This window comes from Tamandua tetradactyla, chromosome 1, assembly GCF_023851605.1.
Source record: "Tamandua tetradactyla isolate mTamTet1 chromosome 1, mTamTet1.pri, whole genome shotgun sequence".
Taxonomy (NCBI): domain Eukaryota; kingdom Metazoa; phylum Chordata; class Mammalia; order Pilosa; family Myrmecophagidae; genus Tamandua; species Tamandua tetradactyla.
Genome location: NC_135327.1, coordinates 176,416,099 through 176,437,794, shown reverse-complemented (window position 1 = coordinate 176,437,794; position 21,696 = coordinate 176,416,099). Strand labels below are relative to the sequence as shown.

The following is a 21,696-nucleotide window of genomic DNA, read 5'->3' as shown; positions in this document are numbered from 1 at the left end:
AGTTTAAAGACACTAAAGATGCCAGCTATTTAAAGAAAGCATAATATGAATTATTCATAAAATAATTTTACTTGTTACCCATGACCAAATCTGGATTTTCAAATACTGAATTTACACTAAAAAAACAAGTAGGGCACAATTTTAAATTTGAAGAAAGGAGTCAAAGTCAATTAAAACAGAACTTCTTATCTGGTCTACAATTAAGAATAAATATATATTTTTTGGAAGAATGGCTTTCTTACTTTCAACTTTTCAGGTATAAGATGCGCTTGGCAAGTTTTGATTTGCGGTTTTATTCCTTGGTAAATAAAATATCTTTCTTAGCCATGTGAATATCAATTTCTAATCTTTTAAATGAGTCACATATCTGTAGTAAATTGCCATCTGGTACACATTCCTGAATTGATATATTAACTAAATTTTTCCCTTTACTCATTCAAAGGATACTATCCAAAATTAGTTTAGTGAGAGCCTGGTATGAAGACAAATCACACATTTCAGAAATTCGGTTGCAGGAAAAATCCACATTCTGGTGAGAAAAAGAGAACAATATGCCATACTTTGTTTTTCATTCATCTCCCACACAATAATTAATTGTACATGAGGAATATAATTCTGGGTGTAGCGTTAGACTCCATTACTGAGAACCCACTAAGGCTACAACATCCATGCATCCTTAACCATTTTCTACCTGGAGGCCCCTCCTTTCGTCTCTGACCCATTAAGGTCCCTCACAGTCATCCCACAGTCTGAGTGCTTCCAATGCCTGCTATTACTCTGTTTTCAGCATTTATTTTAAACACTCTTGATCTGTAGGATTTATGTCAATTTCCCTCTTACTTACCACAATTTCTTTCATTTTCTCTAATTTCCAGTAAACTGTGTTCAGTTAGTTAATATGCATATCTTATACCCCTCTTTTTTGCCTTTCCTATTCCTATCTCACTATATTTTCCTCTAAATGCCAGAATCATCTTTCTTATTTATCCTTCCTTCATCTGTCCAACTTCATATCTTGTCTCAAAATTGACTAATTTAGGAAAGTATTTTCAGCAACCTCATTTGTTCCTAGTAAAAAACATGAGCCCCACCAACATAAAGAAATAGAAAGTTAAATAACTTTAATTATTTGCCTTCTGGCAAAAGATAAACAAAATTGATTTTTTTAAAAAAAGGATATAAAGATCCAAGTTTTTAAAAATACCTACACCAATAAATTGCTGGGGACACTAATCATTTTCTGGATAACTATCTCATGATTTTATAATAAACACTGTGCAATATTCTTATTTTTTCATTCCCTTTAAAAGAGTGATTCTACCCCCCAAAATTTGGTAAGATTATGATAGCAATGCATTAAATACTAAACACTTCAAATCCTAAGTACTTTAAATACTAAAAACAAAACCTGAAAATTCAAATGGTCAGAGTAGAGAAATGGTTGTCAATTACAATATAGCCATGGGACTACACAGTGATTTAAAATAGAAGTGTGTAAACCATATCAAAAAATAGAAATGAACAAATGAAATAGGATTAGGTAAATTAAAAAACAAACAAAACAGAACACAGAACTATGCATACACAAATTGCAGCTATGTGAAATATGTAACATGACAGAAATTAGAAGTCACTGTGGCATGATGTAAAACCTGCTTAATATTAACTTTTTTCTTATGCATAATCAATAAGCTCCAAATGATGTGCTAGGAATACACATAATTCTCCGGCCTCAGTGATGATTAACACTTTCTCATCAACACCTTTCGTCCTCTTGCCAGCGCATGTGTCTGCTTATATCTATCTAATTATATGTCAGTCAGCACTACAGTCAATTCTATGCCTTCCATGTCCCTATGACATTAGGTTTACTGAGACACCTTAAAGGGTCATGATATTACTCTGACGCCCTTTTGAACCCAGATGCCCATTTGAAGTACTCATCAAATCAGATTAGCATTAACTTCACCTAAAAGAGCAAAAACATTCCAATAAATACAAAAAAAGTGCAAGTAGAAGCCCCTGCTGTTTAGGAAATGTATGTGCTCTCTGGTTGGTGGTACAAGGCTCATACGTATTAAATAAAAAGGAGGCAGAACTTCCCAAGAGAGTGAGACTTTGGGGTTGTAGACATCAAGTTCGATTCCAGCTTAGTTCCCTACCGGTTATTTAACCTTTCTATGCTTCAGAGTCCATATCAATAAACATCAGTAAAATGGGACAGTATCAGCAGCCCTGCAGCTTTTAGAGGAAGGACAAATAAGATAATGCATGTGAAAACACCTGCAATGCCTCAGTCATTTCCTTCCCATGTTTCCAAAGAGTTGAAAAAAATTGATCAGGGACAGCCTGCTACTTTGCAAGCATTTCTCTGAAGTTACCAATATATTTGCTCTTAATTCTCTCAGAGTTTGTTACTTTCAGGATAGAGTTTATGATTGGCTTTTGCTCATTTCTGGGGTCTTTAGGGGAGGAGAGAAGCTAGAGGTATGAGTGGAAGAAACTCCAAGGAAGTTTTTCCCAAGTTTTTCCATGATTGATTTCCTGGGGTTGAGGGCAAGGAGTCAGGGGACAGCAAGAGAGCACTGAAACAGCTCTTCAAATACAATTTCTGAGTAATCTCAAGACCAAATGAGCCCTTATGAAGGACTAACAGATACCTTGTGTTATTACTGGGACAAAGGAATATCACCTTGGCAAATACTGTAAGTAATCTCAAGACCAAATGAGCCCTTATGAAGGACTAACAGATACCTTGTGTTATTACTGGGACAAAGGAATATCACCTTGGCAAATACTGTAATTTCAAAGGAGAAAAACACATGACTGATAAAAATGGAATATGAAGCAATAGAAGAAAATCAAGAAAGGCATCTATCTCACTGTCAGTATGGGGTATGTCAGATTCTTGATTACAAACAGATTTCAGATACCATATTGTGTGTGAAAGCCTCAGCAAATACTTTGGATCTAATTTAATATCATTTGCAAATAAAATAAAACCAATAAATGCTAAAGAGCAATAACAGCTGATGCCCATTTCTTAAAATAACTTTTTTATTAAATATTTGAGTCCAATACAAGAATGCTAATCACAAGCTCTGTGCCAATGGTTCCCAAATTTTGCCAGCATATTAGAAGCACCTGGGGATCTTTAAAAAATTCCAAAGCCCAGGCCTCACCTCCTACCAATTAAATCAGACTCCCTAGCATTGGGACACAACCATCAGTAGTCTCTAAAACTCCCCAGGTGATTCAATGTGCAGAAAAGATTGGGAACTACTGTTTATGTCCTTTCTGCTCAAGTACTGTCCCTGAGCTTGCAGGCAATCATAATCTCAGGCAATCACAATCACAGAATGGCCCACCACCCCAGGCCAATTTAAACAAAACCACAGGTGAGATGCACTGTTCTATGGCATAGTGAACTGCTCTATAAAACACAGTCAACAGTTGGTTTATTTCTGGTCTCAGAAATACAAAACAGAGTTAAGAAAAGCAAGAATGAAGATCCTGAAATAATTTTCTTCTAAAAAAATAAACAAAAGTTAAATTAAATAATAAAGGCAAAATTTGAACCCACAGGAAATTCTAAGAGATATTTCAGATTACAAATTTGATATAAAGTTGTTCTGCTATAATAAAAAACATACAAAACTAGTATTTGAATGAGGGAAAGAGGTGAATGGAAGGAAATTCTTTGGTTTGTACACAAAATTTTAGCAAACCTTTCCAAAAAGACTATCAGATCATCTCACTACAATAAAATGACACACAAATTTGTCTACCCTTTTTTCTTTTGTTTCAGACACTTAGACTGTTTACCCCTACATCTTATTCTCCCTGAATTCACTGTTTATATTTAGTGCTGTTTTGCCTATTTAATATACTTTGCCGCACACTTAATTTATGTAATTAATGTATAGATAATGTCTACCTTGAGATTTTTAGGTGGTTTGAAATTGAAGAAGGTAGTCAGTTTATTTTGAGAAGCATTGAGTTCTAGAAGATAAGGCATACAACTCACACAAGACAAATCTGGAGGGAAAACAGAAATATAGAATAAGTAAGCCAATAAAATCAAAATGAGACAAAATCATTAAAAACAAGTATACATTATATCAGAACATCTATACCAGTTGCAAGCACATCTTAATTATTCCAGATCAGTAAAATAAATAAAAACAAGAGTACATAAAATAGTTAAAAATTTAAAAAAAGAAGAAGAAGAGAAAACTCTCAAGAGCCCGAAGTTTAACCTTTTTTCCAGGGTTTCCCATCCCTTTCATTCCTTTCCCCAGGACAGCCAGGTAACAAATGGCTGAGACCACCTCCATGTCCCAGTTCATTCTCCCAGGAGCTGCTAACAAATCCTTCGAAAACTGCCAGCCTTAGAGGAAAGGATGAGAAACTAAACCTCAGATACACCAAGGATAATTAGCCCCTAAATAACTGAATTAGGCCTTTTCAGGAAGATTGAAAATACCACTGGGAACTTTCTTTGTTGCAAATTAAATTTTGTTTTCATTTGACTTAATCATAAATTTCATTACTTACTTGAAGTGATTTAAATAATTGCTATTATTTTACTTTGACTCGGGGTTGGTTCAAAAGTACATGTGATGAACACAGGCCCACGGAGCCCACTCTCCTAAACTCAGACTTGGCATCACTCCAAGGGTCTGCTCCGTCACATTCAGAGGATCGTTCCATCTACTCTTCCTACCCTGTGTAAACATTTGTTATACACTGTCCTGTACTGGGCATGGGATGACAGAGGGAACAATGAAGCAGAATCAGGAGGGGTCCAGTTTCAGGAGCTCACCACTATGGGAATACATTTCCCCCTCGGGTCCCCAGAGCAGCCACCTCCCCTGCCCCATTCTTCGTGACTGTTATTTTGAGTGCCTGGGCTGCAGAAGGTTTTCTTTTCTTTTTTTTTTTTAATTGAAGGATATTTGACATACAATAAAATGCCCAAGTCTTAAGTGCAGAGTTTGATGACTTTTGATCATGCACCTACCCCATAACCCAAACCCCAATCAATAAATGGAACATTTCAGTCACCACAGAAAGTCTCCAGTTCACCACCTGTCCCCATTCCATCGCTGTTTTCTATTACCTTAGGTTGCTTTGGCTTCTTATAGAACTTCAAAGAATGGAACTTCTTTGTGCTAGCTTCTTTCACCCAAAATAATGTTTATAAGATTCATTCATGTTGTATATATTAGTAGTTCATTCCCCCTCACCCCCCCCTTTTTTTCTGATTTTTATTTCATTGCTGGCTATACCACATATTGTTTGTTCACTTAACTACTGATGTAGTTTGGGGCCATTACAAATCAAGATAAACATTTGTGTATAATACATGAGGACATATATTTTTATTTCTCTTGGGTAATACCTAAGAGTGAATTCGCTAGGTCATAGCTTCAGTGTATGTTTAACTTCATTTAAAAAAAAAAAAAAAGCATATTTGACTTTGGCATTTTAACCCAAGCAAACACTCTGAACCTTGAATACTAAGAAAAGGGCTATTGTGCTAATAAAGGATACTCACAGTGAAATTACATATAAAAATATAAAAATGGTGAAATATTGTTTTGCCTTTTTCTGCCACTCTACAGCAGAAGCACATTTAGGAAAGAATTACCTAAAGCCCTGGCTCAACCAATGACTCCTCTTTCCACCTGAAAATGGTGACAATAATACTGGCTCCCTCTCTCTTCTTGCTCTAGATCGGAGAACCAACTATTCCAATCCCTCAGAGGAGGTACCCAGTGGGAGAACTGGAGCCATCACATTTTCACCAGGTGGCACATGCCCAGAGCAGGTGGGTGTGCCCTGGAGTATGGGAGCAGGCAATGTGACCAGGTGTCCCAACAGATTTCTTTCTCAAAGCCTCACCAAAGTCAGAAAATACCCACCCATTTCCACTTCATTGCTTTGGTCTTAACTATACCCTTTTTAAATTAAATGTAAATAGTTCTAGGAGGGACAATTCATTGGGTGATTCACATTTTGGTGGGAATTAATGAGCAAGTCAAAAAAGGCTACTTGTGAAAGGAAACCTAAAAAGAAACTGAAATCGCTTTACAATGTTTTGCCTTTTTTTCAACTGTGAGCTCACTACAGGTCTGTTAGTAGTGGTCCTAATTCAATTGACTTTCCTCGGCCCTGAACCTCCTTGGAGTTGACCTTTCTGTGGGTAGATAAGTATCGGAGTTCTATCCTGAAACAAAAGTAGCTAGCACTCGGAGACAAAGAGATGGGGAGTGCATATCTCACTTTGCAGACGGCCAACACTTTCAAATCATTCTGACAGAAAAACACCATGGTCTGGGATGCTAGGTTTCTAATAGCAGACACTAATTCCTCACTCGGTGTAGTGCCCATGGCACCCACCAGATGGCAGGAGCTCCTCACATCTCCATTAGCGGTTCTCAAAGTGTAGGCCCAGGACTAGCAGACTGTCTCTCCCGGAGGCTCCACCCCAAATCTACTAAATCAGAAACACTGAGGGTGGGGCCCAATAATCTGTGTTTTGACAGTTCCTGCAGTTGATTCTGATGTAAACTGAAGACCCTTCTGCTTCAGAGTAAGACTGTTGTCACACACAGACAGTAGGCTCTCAAACACTTGATGAATCCACGAAATGGGCCATAAAAGATTAAATAAGACATATTTGACTGAAGAGGAAAGCTTTGATAACTGTGGACTCCTGCTGGGGGTGGCAAGTGCATCAAGTCAAATATCTTTCCTCTGCACACCGGCGCTGAGCTTGTTAAAGCCTTCCACCATCTGCAGCTCCTTATCCAGTAACTAAACCAATGTGCAGAAGGAAGGAGGGAGAGCTCCTGCTGGCAACACTCAAAAAATCTTTCTGATGATATTACATCTGGGATTTGCCTTTACAAAAAACTCTGGGGAAGGTGTGAAGGGAGGTGGAGAAGTATAAATGAATTGATCATGGGTTGATAACTGTTGACACTGAGAGATAGTTCATCACACTACTTGTGCTCGTATTTGCAATTTCCCATAATAAAATTTTATAAAACTAAAAAAAAAAAAAGTATTTCAAAAATAGTAGCATTTTTAAAATTTTAAATGCTAGAATATTTCTTAGGCATTGAAAAGAAAGGATAGATATAATTACTGGAGTATATGAGAGAGAAAAAAATCAGAAAATGAATGAGACCATATCAGCCACACTTTGTCAAGAAAAAAAGACAGGTGAAAGAAGCATATAGAAAAGTTATTGTCCAGAAATGGACAGCACAATACTACCTAATTGTAATGTAATTATGTTAAAACACTGAATGAAGCTGCATCTGAGGTATAGTTTGTTTTTTTTTTATTTCTTTCTCTCTATTATCGTTTTATTTCTTTTTCTGTTGTCTTTTTATTTCTTTTTCTAAATCGATGCAAATGTACTAAGAAATGATGAATATGCATCTATGTGATGATATTGGGAATTACTGATTTACATGTAGAATGGAATGATTTCTAAATGTTGTGTTAGTTAATTTTTTAATTAATAAAAAAAAAGTTATTGGTGACAAAGGCAAGTCAGAAATAATGATTTGTTTACTTCCTAGAATTTTAAAGGAAAAAAAAGTGCACTATTAACTTCAAATAAGATCATAAATGAGAAACAAGGATCAAAATGTAAAAATTATAGGACTAATTTCATTAAATGTGAACAGGTGTCAAAAAGTATAAAGAACTAAAAATCAGCTAGAGGTAAATATTCAAGTAGATAGAGAAAGCAAAAAAGGGGGGAAAACTAAATTTGTGAATTCCTGGTGCTCAAGTGAGAACAGAAGTATCTAGGCATGATAAGATGTGGATGCAAGAGCAAAATAAGGAAAAGAATCTACTATAGGAAAAAAGAAGAAGAGATCATCTGCACTGAATAGAAAGAGAAGAGAAGGTAATCATCAAATATTCAGGAAACATTAAAGAAGTAATGGTCAATTTCTTAAAAGGGGGACTAAAGCAAATATTCAATTTGATACTCTTAAATACTGAGTACTTCTTAATTATGTCATAATATCACATGTTTGAAGAAGTGCTTTTTTTTTATTCATCAGTCACTGGTGCCATTTTTCCATGGAAAGAGGAGCCATTCTAAATTGATCCACAACATCACTTAGAGCAAGCTTTGTGGTTTTAAATTATATTACATATGGCAAAGTTTTACATTTTTAAATAATTCAACAGTTCATCAATTTTCAAGAAAGGCAGTTTACATACCTTCGATTTTATTTACTGAAAGATCCAACTTCTGTAGGTGAACATATCCACAGAGAATGCTAATGTCAATTAAATCACAACCCTAAGAAAATAAAACGTAAAGACTTTAATTTTGCTTACATGGATAGTATTCAGCCTTCTTGCAACATCTGGAAATAATAGGTGACAGAAAGAAATCCAGAATGTCTATCAAAAGTGTAGTAAAAGTGAGAGAAGGGAATCTGAAGCCTACTACTAAAAAGAATTCAAACAGACCACAAACCCATTAAAAATGCATTTCTCTGAAGAAATAATAGCTTAGAAAATTAGGGTTGTTAGCAAAAAATGAATACAACATGAAAAGGCAAATTAAAGCAGTGTTCATGAGACCTTTAGGGCAGAGTTTTATATATAAAAAAACTCATAATAGCCATAAAGCCAAAGTCTTTATCTAGCAGAAAAAAAGAAAAAGCAAATGCCTTGAATTTAAATGAAGTTTTAAAGATAAGAGTTCACACCTAATCAAGAGACTATTAGTAACTACACCATCTACAGTTTCAGTGCTCTTTTCAAAGCTCTTTCACAATAATCTCTTCTATCAAACAAACCTGGGAGACTGGGAGGCCAAGTTATTCCCAATTCAGAGATGGGCAATATGGGAGGTACAGGGAAGTTTACAAATAGTCTAAAATCTCATAACAGGTTAGTGATAAAGGGAGAAGCGGAATCCAAGTCTCCTAAATCCTGTCCCAAACTCTTTCCATGCAATCCTGATTCCAGTCAATTTAAAGAGGGGCAAGAGGGAGGATGATTCCTCAGAGCAAAGAAACCAATTACTGGCTAATGTTACACCATCAGAAAAAGCCAACCAGTGAAGAGCCATTTTTAGCCAAGTTCACAAATAAAATAATAACGATGATTGTTTAATAAAGACTTCTAGAACAGTAACAATAAATGTTGACAGAACACCCACTCGTGTGCGAGACATTCGTTGTGCTTGGCATGATGAGAACCGCAGTGACGGAAGAGATTTATAGTTAGCCCTTCAGAAACTCATGACTTTGATAAGAGAGAAGATATGTACACATGCAATAAGAGAAAATAAGAAATAATATGTAACATGAAGTAAGATATATGGGGAAAAACCTAGTAAACCAAGCAACTCTAAGAAAGTGTATTCAGTAAGGCAGGGTATCAAGGCAAAGGAATTTAACCTGTAATATCTCACAAATAAGGAGGTCAGCTAATCTTTGGCCCATATAACTGAAATAAGATTAAAAGGAGTGCTTTTTTTTTTGGCATATCCATTTAAGGCACAGCACTACGTACATAAGTGAAATACATAAGTAGAACGTTAATTGAAAGGGACTTGTGTGGGAGATCTTGGCTGCTAGAATTATGCAACATGTGATGCCTAACATGGGGCAGTACCAGCTGCTCCCACATATTATTGCCTGACTGGCTGAGCATCCACAAAATGTTATAAACTGAAAAGAATGAAGAATAAGATAGCGCCCTAATACACTGTCCTCAAAGGAGATGCCATGCAAACAACATAGATGAAAATAGCTTAACATTTCTTGGGTAGCTTCCTAATTCAAACTACCTTACAATGACTTTATCCTTTAGCCAAATTATGGTGCAACAGCAAAATCTCAACATGCTTTTCACCTATGTATTTGCATTTCCTCTATGGATCACCAAGTAATATTTAAATTCTTTACAATACAAGGAAAGAAAATGAGATAAATTATTTTTCTAGGACTATAGAGTAACAAAACATGGAAAGAACCTAAGGTACTCAAGGTATTCTGATTTTTTAGCTTCTCTGGTGATAAAATCAGAGGTATCATTCTGTGCTACTCTAATTATAAGTAGTATTAAAATCTTGAAAATTGATGAATAGCAATAGATTTTTTTTCTTGAATAATAGGTATCATTTGGAAGGTGAGCTATAGCTCAAAGCTACTTGTTTCTTGATGGGGAGGACAGTCAATACCAAAATACTGTATTCCTTAGGGTTCAGATATAAATTTTAGTCCTTCTTGCACTGATCAGAGAGAAAATTCTTAAAGGGTTTTTGATTGATTTTTGCAGAATCAAATTCAACCTCCTGGAAAGAAAAAATTGATTATTATAATATAGATGACTTAAGATCAAAGAAATAGTGTGTGAAGGGAATGATAAAAAGGAATTTGCGGGGCTGACAACTGGACTGGCCAGCACTCTTTAAAGTCCAACATTTACATAAATAACCATTATCACTAGTTTCCATCAAATTCAAAATCTCTCAGATTCAGGGCCACTATAAAAGCTATGATCACCAGAGAAAATAGATATGGTACAACCAGGGTCAAAATGAGCCAGCTAATGGCGATTTTTGTCATACTCACTGATAAAGTTAAATTGAGGTAGACCTGCTCAGTCCCAGAGCCTGAGCGTCCCAATTTGTGAAGTGCCTCGGCCACTGCCTCCTCTCTCAGGACCCCATCAAATTCCTCCTGCTATTAAAAAAAAAAAAAAAAATTAGGCAGGTAGTAAGAAGGAAGGACTTCCATTAGAAAAGAAACAATTTGTCAAGTCATATCCAGCACATATTTAGCATATTACATATTCAGTAACCAGGCCCCCCAAATTTACCAGCCTCAGAGAATGTTTGCCTTGAGAATATGTACATGTTATGTAAAATTTAATATCTATAAAATTAATGTTTTTATTTACACTGAATTTTCAGGTAGTTACTCATATTAGGTATTCAATGTTGAATGACCATAACAGCAGTAGAAGTACTGGTACGAGTGGTGACAGCTAACGTTGATTGAATGCTTTCATGTTCCAGGCACTGTAGATCTAGTCATCATGCTTAACTGCCCCACCCAAGGAACTCAGACTCCAGTATTCCATTCTGTGATTCCATACCCTCCTACCCTTACTGAACTTACACTTTGACCACATCAAAATATTCAGTTGGTTCATTCTTTCCCTTCTCTTTCCCCTGCTGACTAGATCTCCTTTCCTACTGGTTATTCCATGGGCATTTGAAATTTCTCTCCACCCTCAAGTCTCTGACCCCTTATCCCCTGATTACAACTACCCTATACATACCCAAACTGAATCAATTTTACAATCAACTACTTCTTTGAGTCAGGGAATGTGTGATGTTCATTTGGAAGGAAAAAATCTTTATATAATACCATGCACATGCCAGCCAGTATGCTAGACTCAGAGGAGAGAATTATGAATGAGAAGTGGTGCCTGTCCATTAGGCATGACAAGTTCAGTCTAGGAGACAGACAAGTACACAAGCAATTTCAGGAGTTTGATAAATATCACAATAGAGGTAAGTAGGGCACCTAACAGGTGTCAGGTCTAGGGTAGAGAAAGAGGAGGTTAGAAGAGACTTCCAGTGGGTGGTAGTAGGTGGGGGGGAGAGAAGCACAACTAAGCCAAGATCCAAAGTTATGAGCTATTCTTGCAAAGGGGAAGAAAGGGCAGAAAAGAAGGCTGAAGAGGAAACTGCAGGTAAAAGGGGCAACATGTACAAAATACAGAAGGCAAATAAATGTGAGTATGGTCCTTTGGGTGAACCACAGAGACCAAGATAGCTGAAGGTATCTAGGTAAAACAGTGCCTAGTATGTGGGTTGGATGAATTAATGAACCTATCCCTACCCTTGAGCTGAGTGGTCTGGGAAAGGCCACACAACCATACATTCTGGTGCCACTCTAAAGTGACCTGCAGCTGGGCTTCAGTGCTACTAGCCAGCCTCCTGTTCACCAACTCCCTTTCCAACTGCTTTCCTTGAGTAGGCCTCACCTTCATTTCCCTCCTCAAGCTGTCCAGGGCCTCAACTCCTTTGTCCTCACTCCCAGTAGATACCCTTCTCTTCTACATTAGGAGCAAAATAGAAACTATCAGGCACTAACTGTCTGGAATTTCTGCACCTGCCCTAATGTTTCTTATGTGCATCCCAAAGGGAAGGCTGCTGCTTCTCCATACTCAGGATCCCACTCCCTTCTGTTTCCTCAGGGGGACAATCAATTATGCCCTCTTTGGCCTGTGTTTTAAACCTGTCACACTTCACTGTTCTAGCTATCCAGCTGTCCTAAAAAGGCTCTCTTCAGTCCTGCACATTCCTTTAGCTATAGCTATAACTGTCCTTAATAACCAGAGTTGTTTTGTCTTGTTTTATCATTTTGTTTTGATTTGTATCCCTCAGTTTCCCCCACCCCCACCCCCACCGTCCTCACCTCCCATTCACTCTTCAATTCATTTCAGCTAGTCTTCCGCCTCTACCACATCTTGAAAAACACATGGGCCAAGGTGTCCTTCCTCAGTCATGGCTTCTAAGCACTTTGTTGGCCTTTCTTCCCACTTACCCTCATGGCAGCATAATCTATTCCCATGTTTCTGAAACTCTTTCCTGCCCTGGTTTCCCTATCACAGGGTTCTTTTTCCTTCTTCCTCTTTTCTTACTAGTCCTTCTCAGTTTCTTTTCCTGGTTCTTCATCTGCCTGCCATTTAAATACCTGTATCACCCTGGATTCTGTTCTCAGTTCTCTTCTATTCCCTTCCCTTCCTTCCTCTTATCTCTTCTCTACCTGGGTGACCTCACAGACTCCAATGCTGATAACTTTCAGGTCTTCTCCTCTGAGACCTCTCCCCTAAGTCCTAAATTCATGATTCAAATATCCAACTCAATACACAGCTCCATCTGCCCCTTTCCTATTGTAGCTAATGACCTTATCTTCCCAGACCATGCCATAGAACTAACAGTCATCCTGGACTTCTAAAATTCTATTAGCAACTGTCCCATTTTTAATATTTTTTTCTTCTTTAACTTCCTTTCCATTCCCACTGCCACTACCTTAACTCAGACTCTTAATCTCTCTCCCTAAATATTGCTGGAGGCTCCTCACTGACCTACCTGCTTCCAGTCTTACTACCTTCCATTCTAATCCCACCCAGACACCAAAGCAGTTCCCCACTGCTTAGAAACCCAAGTCCACAATTGGTACAACAGCACAGAGCCCTCCACAGTCTGGCCCCCACCTAACTTCTGCCCTCACCTTATAACTCATCTGCAGGAAAAGCCACTATCCACCTGATCAGACAACACCTCTTCATCCAGACAAGGGCCTACTCTTCCATAAAGTCGTTCATGATCCTGGCAACCCAGCTGTCACCTGTACACATCTCTCTATATAATACTTCTGATGCTAATTGCTTTTATTTGCACACATTCCTACCTCAGTTTGAGAGCAGAAACAATGTATGTCCTCAATGTTCTCACCTTTTTCTACCATTGCTATTGCTATTATTTATTGCATCAATAATATTCGAGAATCTACTGTGGATCAGATACTAGATTAAGGGTTTGAACATAGAGGTTCTCATGAAATTGCTACCCCATGACTAGGCATTATTACCCACATTAAATTACCAGCCAACACTGGTTTTGATGCATTAGACTTCGAACCCAGATACTTTTTCTACACTATATAATCAAAGTGTGCTTCCCTCACAGCAATCATTCAATGAATGCTTGTTCAATGAAGACTAATTTAATTCAATCACCTAACAGGCTATTGTTAGCAGACAAAAACATGTAGGTTATTATTATTTATATTAGTAACAGTATAAATAATGTATTATGTTAAAATAATATATTTTATATATAACATCTCATTTACTTCTTACAACACTCCTATGAGAAAGGTATTATTGTAATTCCCATATAAGGGATGAGACATAGAGAGGTTAAGTGTCTTGCTCAAGATCTCACAACTGCGGGCCACGGTGGCTCAGCTTCTTGCCTGTCATGCCAGAGGACCCGGGTTCGATCCCTGGTGCCTGCCCATGTTTAAAAAAAAAAAAAAAAAAAAGATCTCACAACTGGGAATCTTTGATTCAAAACCAGTGATCTTAACAGCTTGTCTGTACTGCCTCCCCTTAATTCATAATGTCTTCTGGGGTTTGAGGCTATGTACATTACAGACACTCACAAAGCACTGCTATTGTCATAGTATGACCAATCATAGCCATGGTAAGATATGGAAAGTAAATAACTGGTCATGAAAGTCTAAATATTTCCTTTTAAAACTTTTTGTTTGTTTGTTCAGCATATTAAAATATGTGATACCAAAGTAGAATGCAAGAACACAAAATAAATATTAATATTTAGAATTTAAATTGAAGAAATAATGGAGTTTTTCCACAGATGTCCTACACAGCAAAAAGGAATAACTAGTTCAAGTCAACTCCTTCTATGGCTTGTTAATGGCATACTGAAGACAGATTAACAATGGCACTAATGAACCCCATAGATGAAGAGCGTCGTTAATTAGAATAATAAAGTGAACTGGTGATTCATTTGTGAATTCCTCTGGGGTAGAAGCTGGTGGAAACCATACAAACATCTCGAAGTTGCAAAAACACTGCTACAGTTTTGCTATAGTCACTATTAGGGGAAGCAGAATGAACAACAAAAGACAGATAAAATATTTAATAATTTTCTACAGTCCACTTTAAGTAAAACCATGTAGAAGGAGATAGAAGGGGGGGACTGAGGGTAGAAAAAAAATGGGCCAAATGTTAAAAGTGAACAAAGGACATTACAAAAGAAAGGGAACCCAGATAGAGGAAGAGTGTATGGCTAAAGGTAGACTCAATAACAGAAGATATTTCAGGTGGGGGGAGAGGTAGAGAACAGGTAATAAGAAGAAAAAAAAGGGTAATGAGTCTGTGAAGTGAAAGAGGCATAATAAAGAGAAACAAGTTAGGCCTAGATGATGAGAGGTGACTAAGAAAAGAAATATTCAAGATATCAAGGTAAGAAAGGAAGTCAGAAGAATGTTACAGAGTGGGGATATTGAAAGCATTCTATTTGTCTATATTATATCTGCTTCTGAAATGAATTTGAAGCAATTTATATTACAAAGGAAGGCAAAGGAGAAAGGAAAACCTAATCTAAAGAAAACTACTGAAATTAAGAAAAATATTTGATTCTGAGTTTTCTGACAGCCAAGACAAAGAGGAAAACCTAATGGTTTACTGAAGGGAAGCAAAGCAATTCGTGTTTTTGAAAGAAAGCAAGAGGACCCAGAGAAGAAAATGATGTGACGAGAATCTAAAAAGTCAAGAATACGGGTCAAGGACTAAGAAAGGAACAGATGATATGAAATATAAGAAAGAAGTGGAATTGGGTGACAGAAGAGGCATTGTAGAAAAGGAATGTGTATTATTGTGTAGCTTAGATGGCAATACAGGTGGGAACGCTGGGAACATTCCCCACGTTCTAAAATATTCCCACTGCGAGCTGGCTGAACCTTCTGACTCCATTCTGCGCCAGGGAGTGCCGCTTGTATAAAGCAAATACTTCTAGTAGAAATAGTATATTAAAACTTCTAAGTAACTTAGTCTTTGAGAAAGCATTAATAAAATTATTTCAACACTTTTTTTGTTCTTGTTTTTGTTTTTCCTTTAGGGAAGGATGAAGAGACTAGAAGTGGGGGAGAGTGTTGAAGTACTTCAGGGTCCCGGAAACAGGTACTAGGTATGCCAAAGACGAACTCTGTCTATTCACAGTACTGTCAATGTATAATTTTCAAAAAGTGAGTCATAACTCTCATATAAATATATAGATATTTTTTTCTTAACGACGCTGAGTGTAACGACTCATAAAACATAACGGGAATATTTGGCAATATTTCAAGCAGTGAGTGAGGAAACGGTGTAACAGAAATGCGAAGAAAACAGGGAGCGCTCCTGGAGGCGAGAGCCGAAGAGATCCGCTAAACCGCGGGTTGGTGAGGGGCGGATCGGGCAAGTGCCGCTGAAACAGCAGGGCCCGACAGATGGTAGTGAGAGCGAAGGGGTGAGGGGGTGGGGGAAAGCACACCTCCAATTTCAGCATTTCGGACTCTGAAGACTCCTCGTCCTCCACTTCGCCCTCGTACTCTTCCGCGTCCGACTCTGGATAGCGGTGAATAAGCTGCTGGAGTAGGTGGGAGGATTTGTGGAAAGTACCTTTCGGCTTCTGCCCCATGGGAAAAGGAGACGAGAAGATGTGATTCTCTTTCTCTGAGGGCAACGATATCGACTGGGCTCCAGTTCTTAAACTGTACAAGCCTCCCAGGAGAGAGCAAAGCCTGGGACTTTGGGGTAGCTTCCCGGAGGTCGCCATCTTGTTTACCGCAGTTGCCTAGGAGACTGGCTCCTGGGGAGGAGGTGCCGCAGGGGATTCTGGGGGCTGTAGTCTCCACCCCTCCTCGCCTCCTCGCTTTCTCACTGGCGTTCGGCTTTCCGAACAGCTAAATACCCTTCTTTTCGTCTGCTTCTCCTGTTATTTTCTTCTTTGTAATTCGTTCTGTCGTTGGCTTTCTTTTTGCTGTCGTTGGCTTTTCTTTTCTGTTTTCTCCCTCTTTTTCTCTCCCAACTGTTTTCATCCTACCTCGAGGTGCCTCTTAGAGATTTTGCATCCCATGCTAAGATCACGAGTGTGCCTCCTCGCCAGCTTTGTTCACGAATGGCTCTCTCCGCAGATTGGAACTTTGGAAGGCTTTGATGTCTCTGATGCTATCTGTAGGAAAGCTAATGACATGTATTGAAATTTAACTCTGTTGAGACCGAGGCTTTCCGAAATGAGGGTATGCATAAATGAAATACAACCCGTAGTTCCTGAATTGTGGATAATAAACAGAAACTACCAGAGGACTGAGTGCTGATTTGAAATTCATTTACGTTTTCCCCTTAGATGATAAGTCATGTCCGGGAGCGGGGGGTGCGGGGTGGGGGGTGAGGGGGAGTGGGGGCTGGAAGTGGCCTCACAATCTACAAAGAAAGAGAGAAAACGACTGTCAAATTGACAGTCTCTGAAAGCCTCTGAAAAGCCTCTAACGTCCCATAAATAATTGTATTAGTCAAGTGACCAGCACTGGTTATTATTTTTATCTTGTCTTATGGGTTCTCTTTGCTGTTTTATAAAATACTCTTGCAAGATTACAAAGCATGGTTTTATGCTACTGTGATTTTATTTGACCCAAATCCCATAGCCTTAAGCACCACAAAGTAGATGCATTATAGAGAAACAGAATAAAAATTATTGCCATAGTGATGACAATACAGATCCTTGTAGGGAAGTCGCCCTCATCCTCCTGGCCTTACAGAGCCTTTTCTGCATGCTTCAATGGCAGCAGTTGCAAATTCAAAATGATCCTGTCAATGGCTCTCAGGGGAGAAAGGGAAAAAATCCTTATGGATACCATCCATTGACTATTATCTTTCTCAGTGCTTGAGGGACCGTTAAAACTGACATAAAGCTTTCAGAATTACCTTCCTTCATTATCTCCCTAGTCATAAATGCAAAGGCCACGGTGAAAGCATCTCTTTCTGCTAGACTCATCTTGCTTGCTTCTTTCTTTTTCCAGTAGACAGAGACTCCTCCCAGGGATTTTTCCCCAATCCGACTCCCACAGGGCATGGCTCTAACTAACTGGTATAAGCAAGAAGAAGAAAGAAGAATAAAAATGCAAATACAATGTGTTTTTGTTGTTGTTGTTTTTCATTAACTTAATCAGCATTTCTAGCAAAGCAAGTTTTGTCAATATCAATCGATTGCAGGAAGTGTTTTCAGGCAGAGTTAGTTAAAGCCTGTTAAGGTATAATTTTTGAAAGTTAAAAACATGACTTTCATACAAATATCAAATGAAGCCCATGTCAAAGATTTTATTCAACTGATTAATTAATAAGGGAGCCAGTAAGATGATAAGGCTGTTTCAAAGAGCAATTTGAAGAACATGAGGAAATAATTAGCAAATTAAAATGTTTGCTAATTTCGAGACAAAACTGGTTAATGCCCCTCTCGTGCATCGCTGGTGGAAATGCACAATGGTGCAGCCAGTGTGAAAATCACTTTGGAACTTTCTCAAAACGTTAAACATAGAATGACCATATGACCCAGCAATTTTACTCCTGAGTATATACCCAAAAGAATTGAAAATAGAGACTAGAAGAGCTACTTGTAGACCAATTCCATAGCAAAATTATTTGCAATAGCCGAAAGGTGGAGGTAATCCATGTGTACTTCAACAGATGAAGGGATTAACAAAATGTGGCATATATGTACAATAGAATATTATTCGGCCATAAAAAGAGATAAAATTCTGATACATGTTACAAAATGCAACCTTGAAATATTATGCTGAATGAAAGAAGTCTGTCACAAAAGGATATATACCGAATGCTTCCACTTATACGAAGTGTTTAGAATAAGCAGATTTGTAAAAACAACACATTAGAGGTTACCAAAAGCTGGGGAGAGGGAGAAGTTATTCCTTAGTGGGTACAGAGTTTCTGTTTGGGGTAATGAAAAGTTTTGGAATTAGTATGATGATCGCACAACACTGTGAATGTAATCAATCCCACTGAATTGTACCCTTAAAAATATTTAACATGACAAATTTTATGTTTTATATATAATTTATCACTTAAAAAACTTTAACTTGTTAAAATGACAAAAAAGAAAAGTGGTTAATGCCCTACGGACAATAAAACTATGATATTTGTGATCGTATTTTCTAAGCATTTTGTCTCTTTTCGACTTCACATCTACTTTCTGTCTAATCCCGTTCAACAGATGAGGTTACTGAGGCCTCAGAGAAGTTAAATCGCTGGTCCCATGTGGTTGTGCTGAAATCCAAACCCAGAATAGCTAACTTCACCTTCAATCACCACTTTTTTTTTGCAAGTGAAAGAAATGTGAGGCACCAAGAGAAAGCTCCATACAAGTAGTCTCAGAAGAAATAACATGTATCAGTCAAGGGATTTAAGTATAAAAACAAAATAATTCATTCAGAGTATCACCCTTTCATATAGAAATGTAGCATGTCAGACCAGAGGAACTTAAACAGCCATCTTATCCCATCTCTCCCTTTTATGGAAGAAGAAATGAACAGACTTATAGGGATGATGACCCTGTCCAAAATTGCCTGACTTGGTAGCGGCAGACAGGTGTGAGAAGTCTAGACCTCTTGTTGCTCAATCTTTGCTCACCAAAATGGTCCCTAGGCTGGAATTTTACCAGTAGAATCCCTATTTTTGGATTCTGGGCATCTAAATAGAAGGTATTGTCTCTAGAAGGCAAGTTATTTTAACAAGTATAGAGGACAGGATTAGGCAGAGAGAGAGAGAGAGAGGAGGGAAGAGGAGAGAATATTTGGTCTAAATTCTTCCCATTAGCACAAAACAATAATCACTTGCATTTTGTCACTGCTCACTGTGAACCAGGCCTGTGCTAACGCTATATAGGTATCATCTAATTTAATTATTCCAACTGCTCTCTGAAATAGGAATTGATATCCCCATTTTACAAAGGTGAAGAATGAAGCTCAAAGATGCTAAGTATTTTAGCCCAAAGTCCCATGATTTGTGCCCAAACTAAAATGACAACTAGTGTCTTTCTGTTTCTAAAGCTCCTGATCTTAACCATTAAAATATTCTACTTTCTCCCAAAGTATGAATTAGTTTGCCAGGAACTGATTGTGAGGCACAGAGAGTCTGGCCCAGGTGAGAACAAAATACTAAAAATGGCTTGTGTTAGTATTGTGTGTGCATCTGTGTGTGTGAGCGTACGTGCGTGAGTGCATGCCTGTGCATGAGCAGTTAGGGGCAGGCAGGAAAGAAATGAAGACTCCAGGTTCCTGGGACCAGGGAAGTGGAGTGGGGTGAGCAGAGGCAGTGGGATATGGGAACCCAGGAGAGCAGGGTCTTCTCAAATAGTCCTGATCCTTGCCACCTTGGATAAAATGAAGGGGAGAGAGAAGGAGCAACAGTCTGAGCCCACCACCCTCAAAAACATCTCTTTGGAGAGAGGGTACGCAGCTGTGAGAGGAGAGCCAAAGGGGTCAAGTACTTAAATTTGAAAGAGGGTGTCAACTATTAGCTTTGGCTACTTGGTAGCTTTGCCTCAGTGCGATTATTTACCCTTTCTCCTAACTTTTCCATGAGGAATAGAGGTTTCCCAGTCCAGAGTCAACACTGTGATGTAAGACCTGACCACATTGAGAATGGAAGCAAAAGTCAGAGATGAGTGCCTTGTTTCCCATATTTGGAAAGAATACCTTCCTAGCAGTGTGGGACTTAGACAAGGCAAAGAATGTTTTCTCCCTTCTTTTTTTTTTTTTTTATGGAAGGGGGAGGTGTATGGTCCAGAAATAGAACCTGGGTTCTATTATTCTACCACTGAACCACCTGTGCATCTGGCCCCCTTCTTTTGTGTAAGGAAAAAGAAGTTCAGCATATTTCTCAGGCATGTTGAGATGGCGACACCTTGAACTCATGGTGTTCTTTATGGAAAATTATGATTTCTGCAGAATACCATGAAATGGGGACAGCAGAGAGGAAGCAGAGGCACCATTGATATAATTAAAAGAAAGCAGCAACCACAGCTAACACTTCCTCGATAATTGCTATGTAACAGGCACCTTTCTAAGTGCTATGTATATAAACTCATTTAATCACCATAGAGACCCTATAAGGTAGAGATTAATATTATTCTCCCAAAATTAGATGAGGAGAGATCATCATAGAGAAGTTATGTAACCCACTCAAGGTCACAAACAGAGAGTTGGGTTTCCAGCCTCATGCTTAATCACAACATGATACTTCTACTCAACTGCTTTAGCAAAACTTTATGAGGGAGAACCTTAAATGTAAGATAATTCTATCCATTAACTTCTTATCCTTTTATGTTTTCTAATTTTCATCACAGAAGGGATGATTCTTCATGGGGAAGAAACACGTGTTTTGGCTAAAAGCAAATTAACTAATAAAGCCTAGTGGATATATAGACATTAAACAAATAATTACACAAATGATGGTTTAATTTCAATGGCCATAAGGGCTAAGAAGGGAAAATGTAGGGAGCCGTGAGAACATCACCTGGCAGACAAACACTTTGACTTTCATGATGATTATAAGGAAAGTGGGTGAAAGGTAGTACAACATGTGAGGAACTTCATTTGTCACCTTTGCAGAAAAATAACTTTTTAGATTATGATTGTAGCAATTAATTGGGCTAATAGAACCTGATGAAGCAGGACTTAACTGAGACAATATCTCTACTAGCAGATATAAAAGGCATTTTCTGGGTGCCCCACTAATTGAGTTCCCTGGATCAGATACTGGTGTTGAGATTCAAGATAAAAATTGCAGTCTAGGAAAAGATAATCTTCAAAGCTCAGAGACAAAGGCAGAAAAGTCAAGCCAATGAAGAATTTTCTGCCAAGGAATTGCAAGCATCAAGTCATGAATAAAATCTGAACAGAGGACTAGATAAGGATTACCAAGAAGTTCTAGCTTAGCAGAAAGAAAGAGGGAATTCATAAAGGAAGTCAGAGAGAATTAAGGTCAAAATTATTAAAATGAGGCCAGAAGTACACTATGATATCTTCTGGAAGGAGG

At 38.0% G+C, this 21,696-nt stretch overlaps 1 protein-coding gene and 1 long non-coding RNA gene across 5 annotated transcripts in view; one reads left to right on the top strand and one right to left on the bottom strand.

Annotated features, from left to right (window-relative positions):
* Positions 1 to 16,591, bottom strand: part of LRGUK (leucine rich repeats and guanylate kinase domain containing) — a 184,240-nt gene extending 167,649 nt beyond the window's left edge. The window contains exons 1-5 of one of the 4 annotated variants that reach the window (XM_077137026.1): positions 16,136 to 16,591; positions 10,629 to 10,739; positions 8,257 to 8,338; positions 3,938 to 4,038; positions 448 to 529 (exon numbers count right to left, since the gene is read on the bottom strand). In XM_077137026.1, coding sequence (XP_076993141.1) covers positions 448 to 529; positions 3,938 to 4,038; positions 8,257 to 8,338; positions 10,629 to 10,739; positions 16,136 to 16,420 — 661 coding nt within the window. In that variant the 5' untranslated portion in view covers positions 16,421 to 16,591. The remainder of the gene's footprint in view (positions 1 to 447; positions 530 to 3,937; positions 4,039 to 8,256; positions 8,339 to 10,628; positions 10,740 to 16,135) is intronic. The other 3 variants (XM_077136937.1, XM_077136857.1, XM_077137085.1) reach the window with 3 other exon arrangements.
* Positions 15,552 to 16,899, top strand: LOC143663645 (uncharacterized). Its single transcript, XR_013166118.1, has 3 exons — positions 15,552 to 15,598; positions 15,722 to 15,790; positions 16,694 to 16,899. It is a non-coding gene; the product is annotated as an uncharacterized LOC143663645 (long non-coding RNA).
* Positions 16,900 to 21,696: the final 4,797 nt, after the last annotated feature.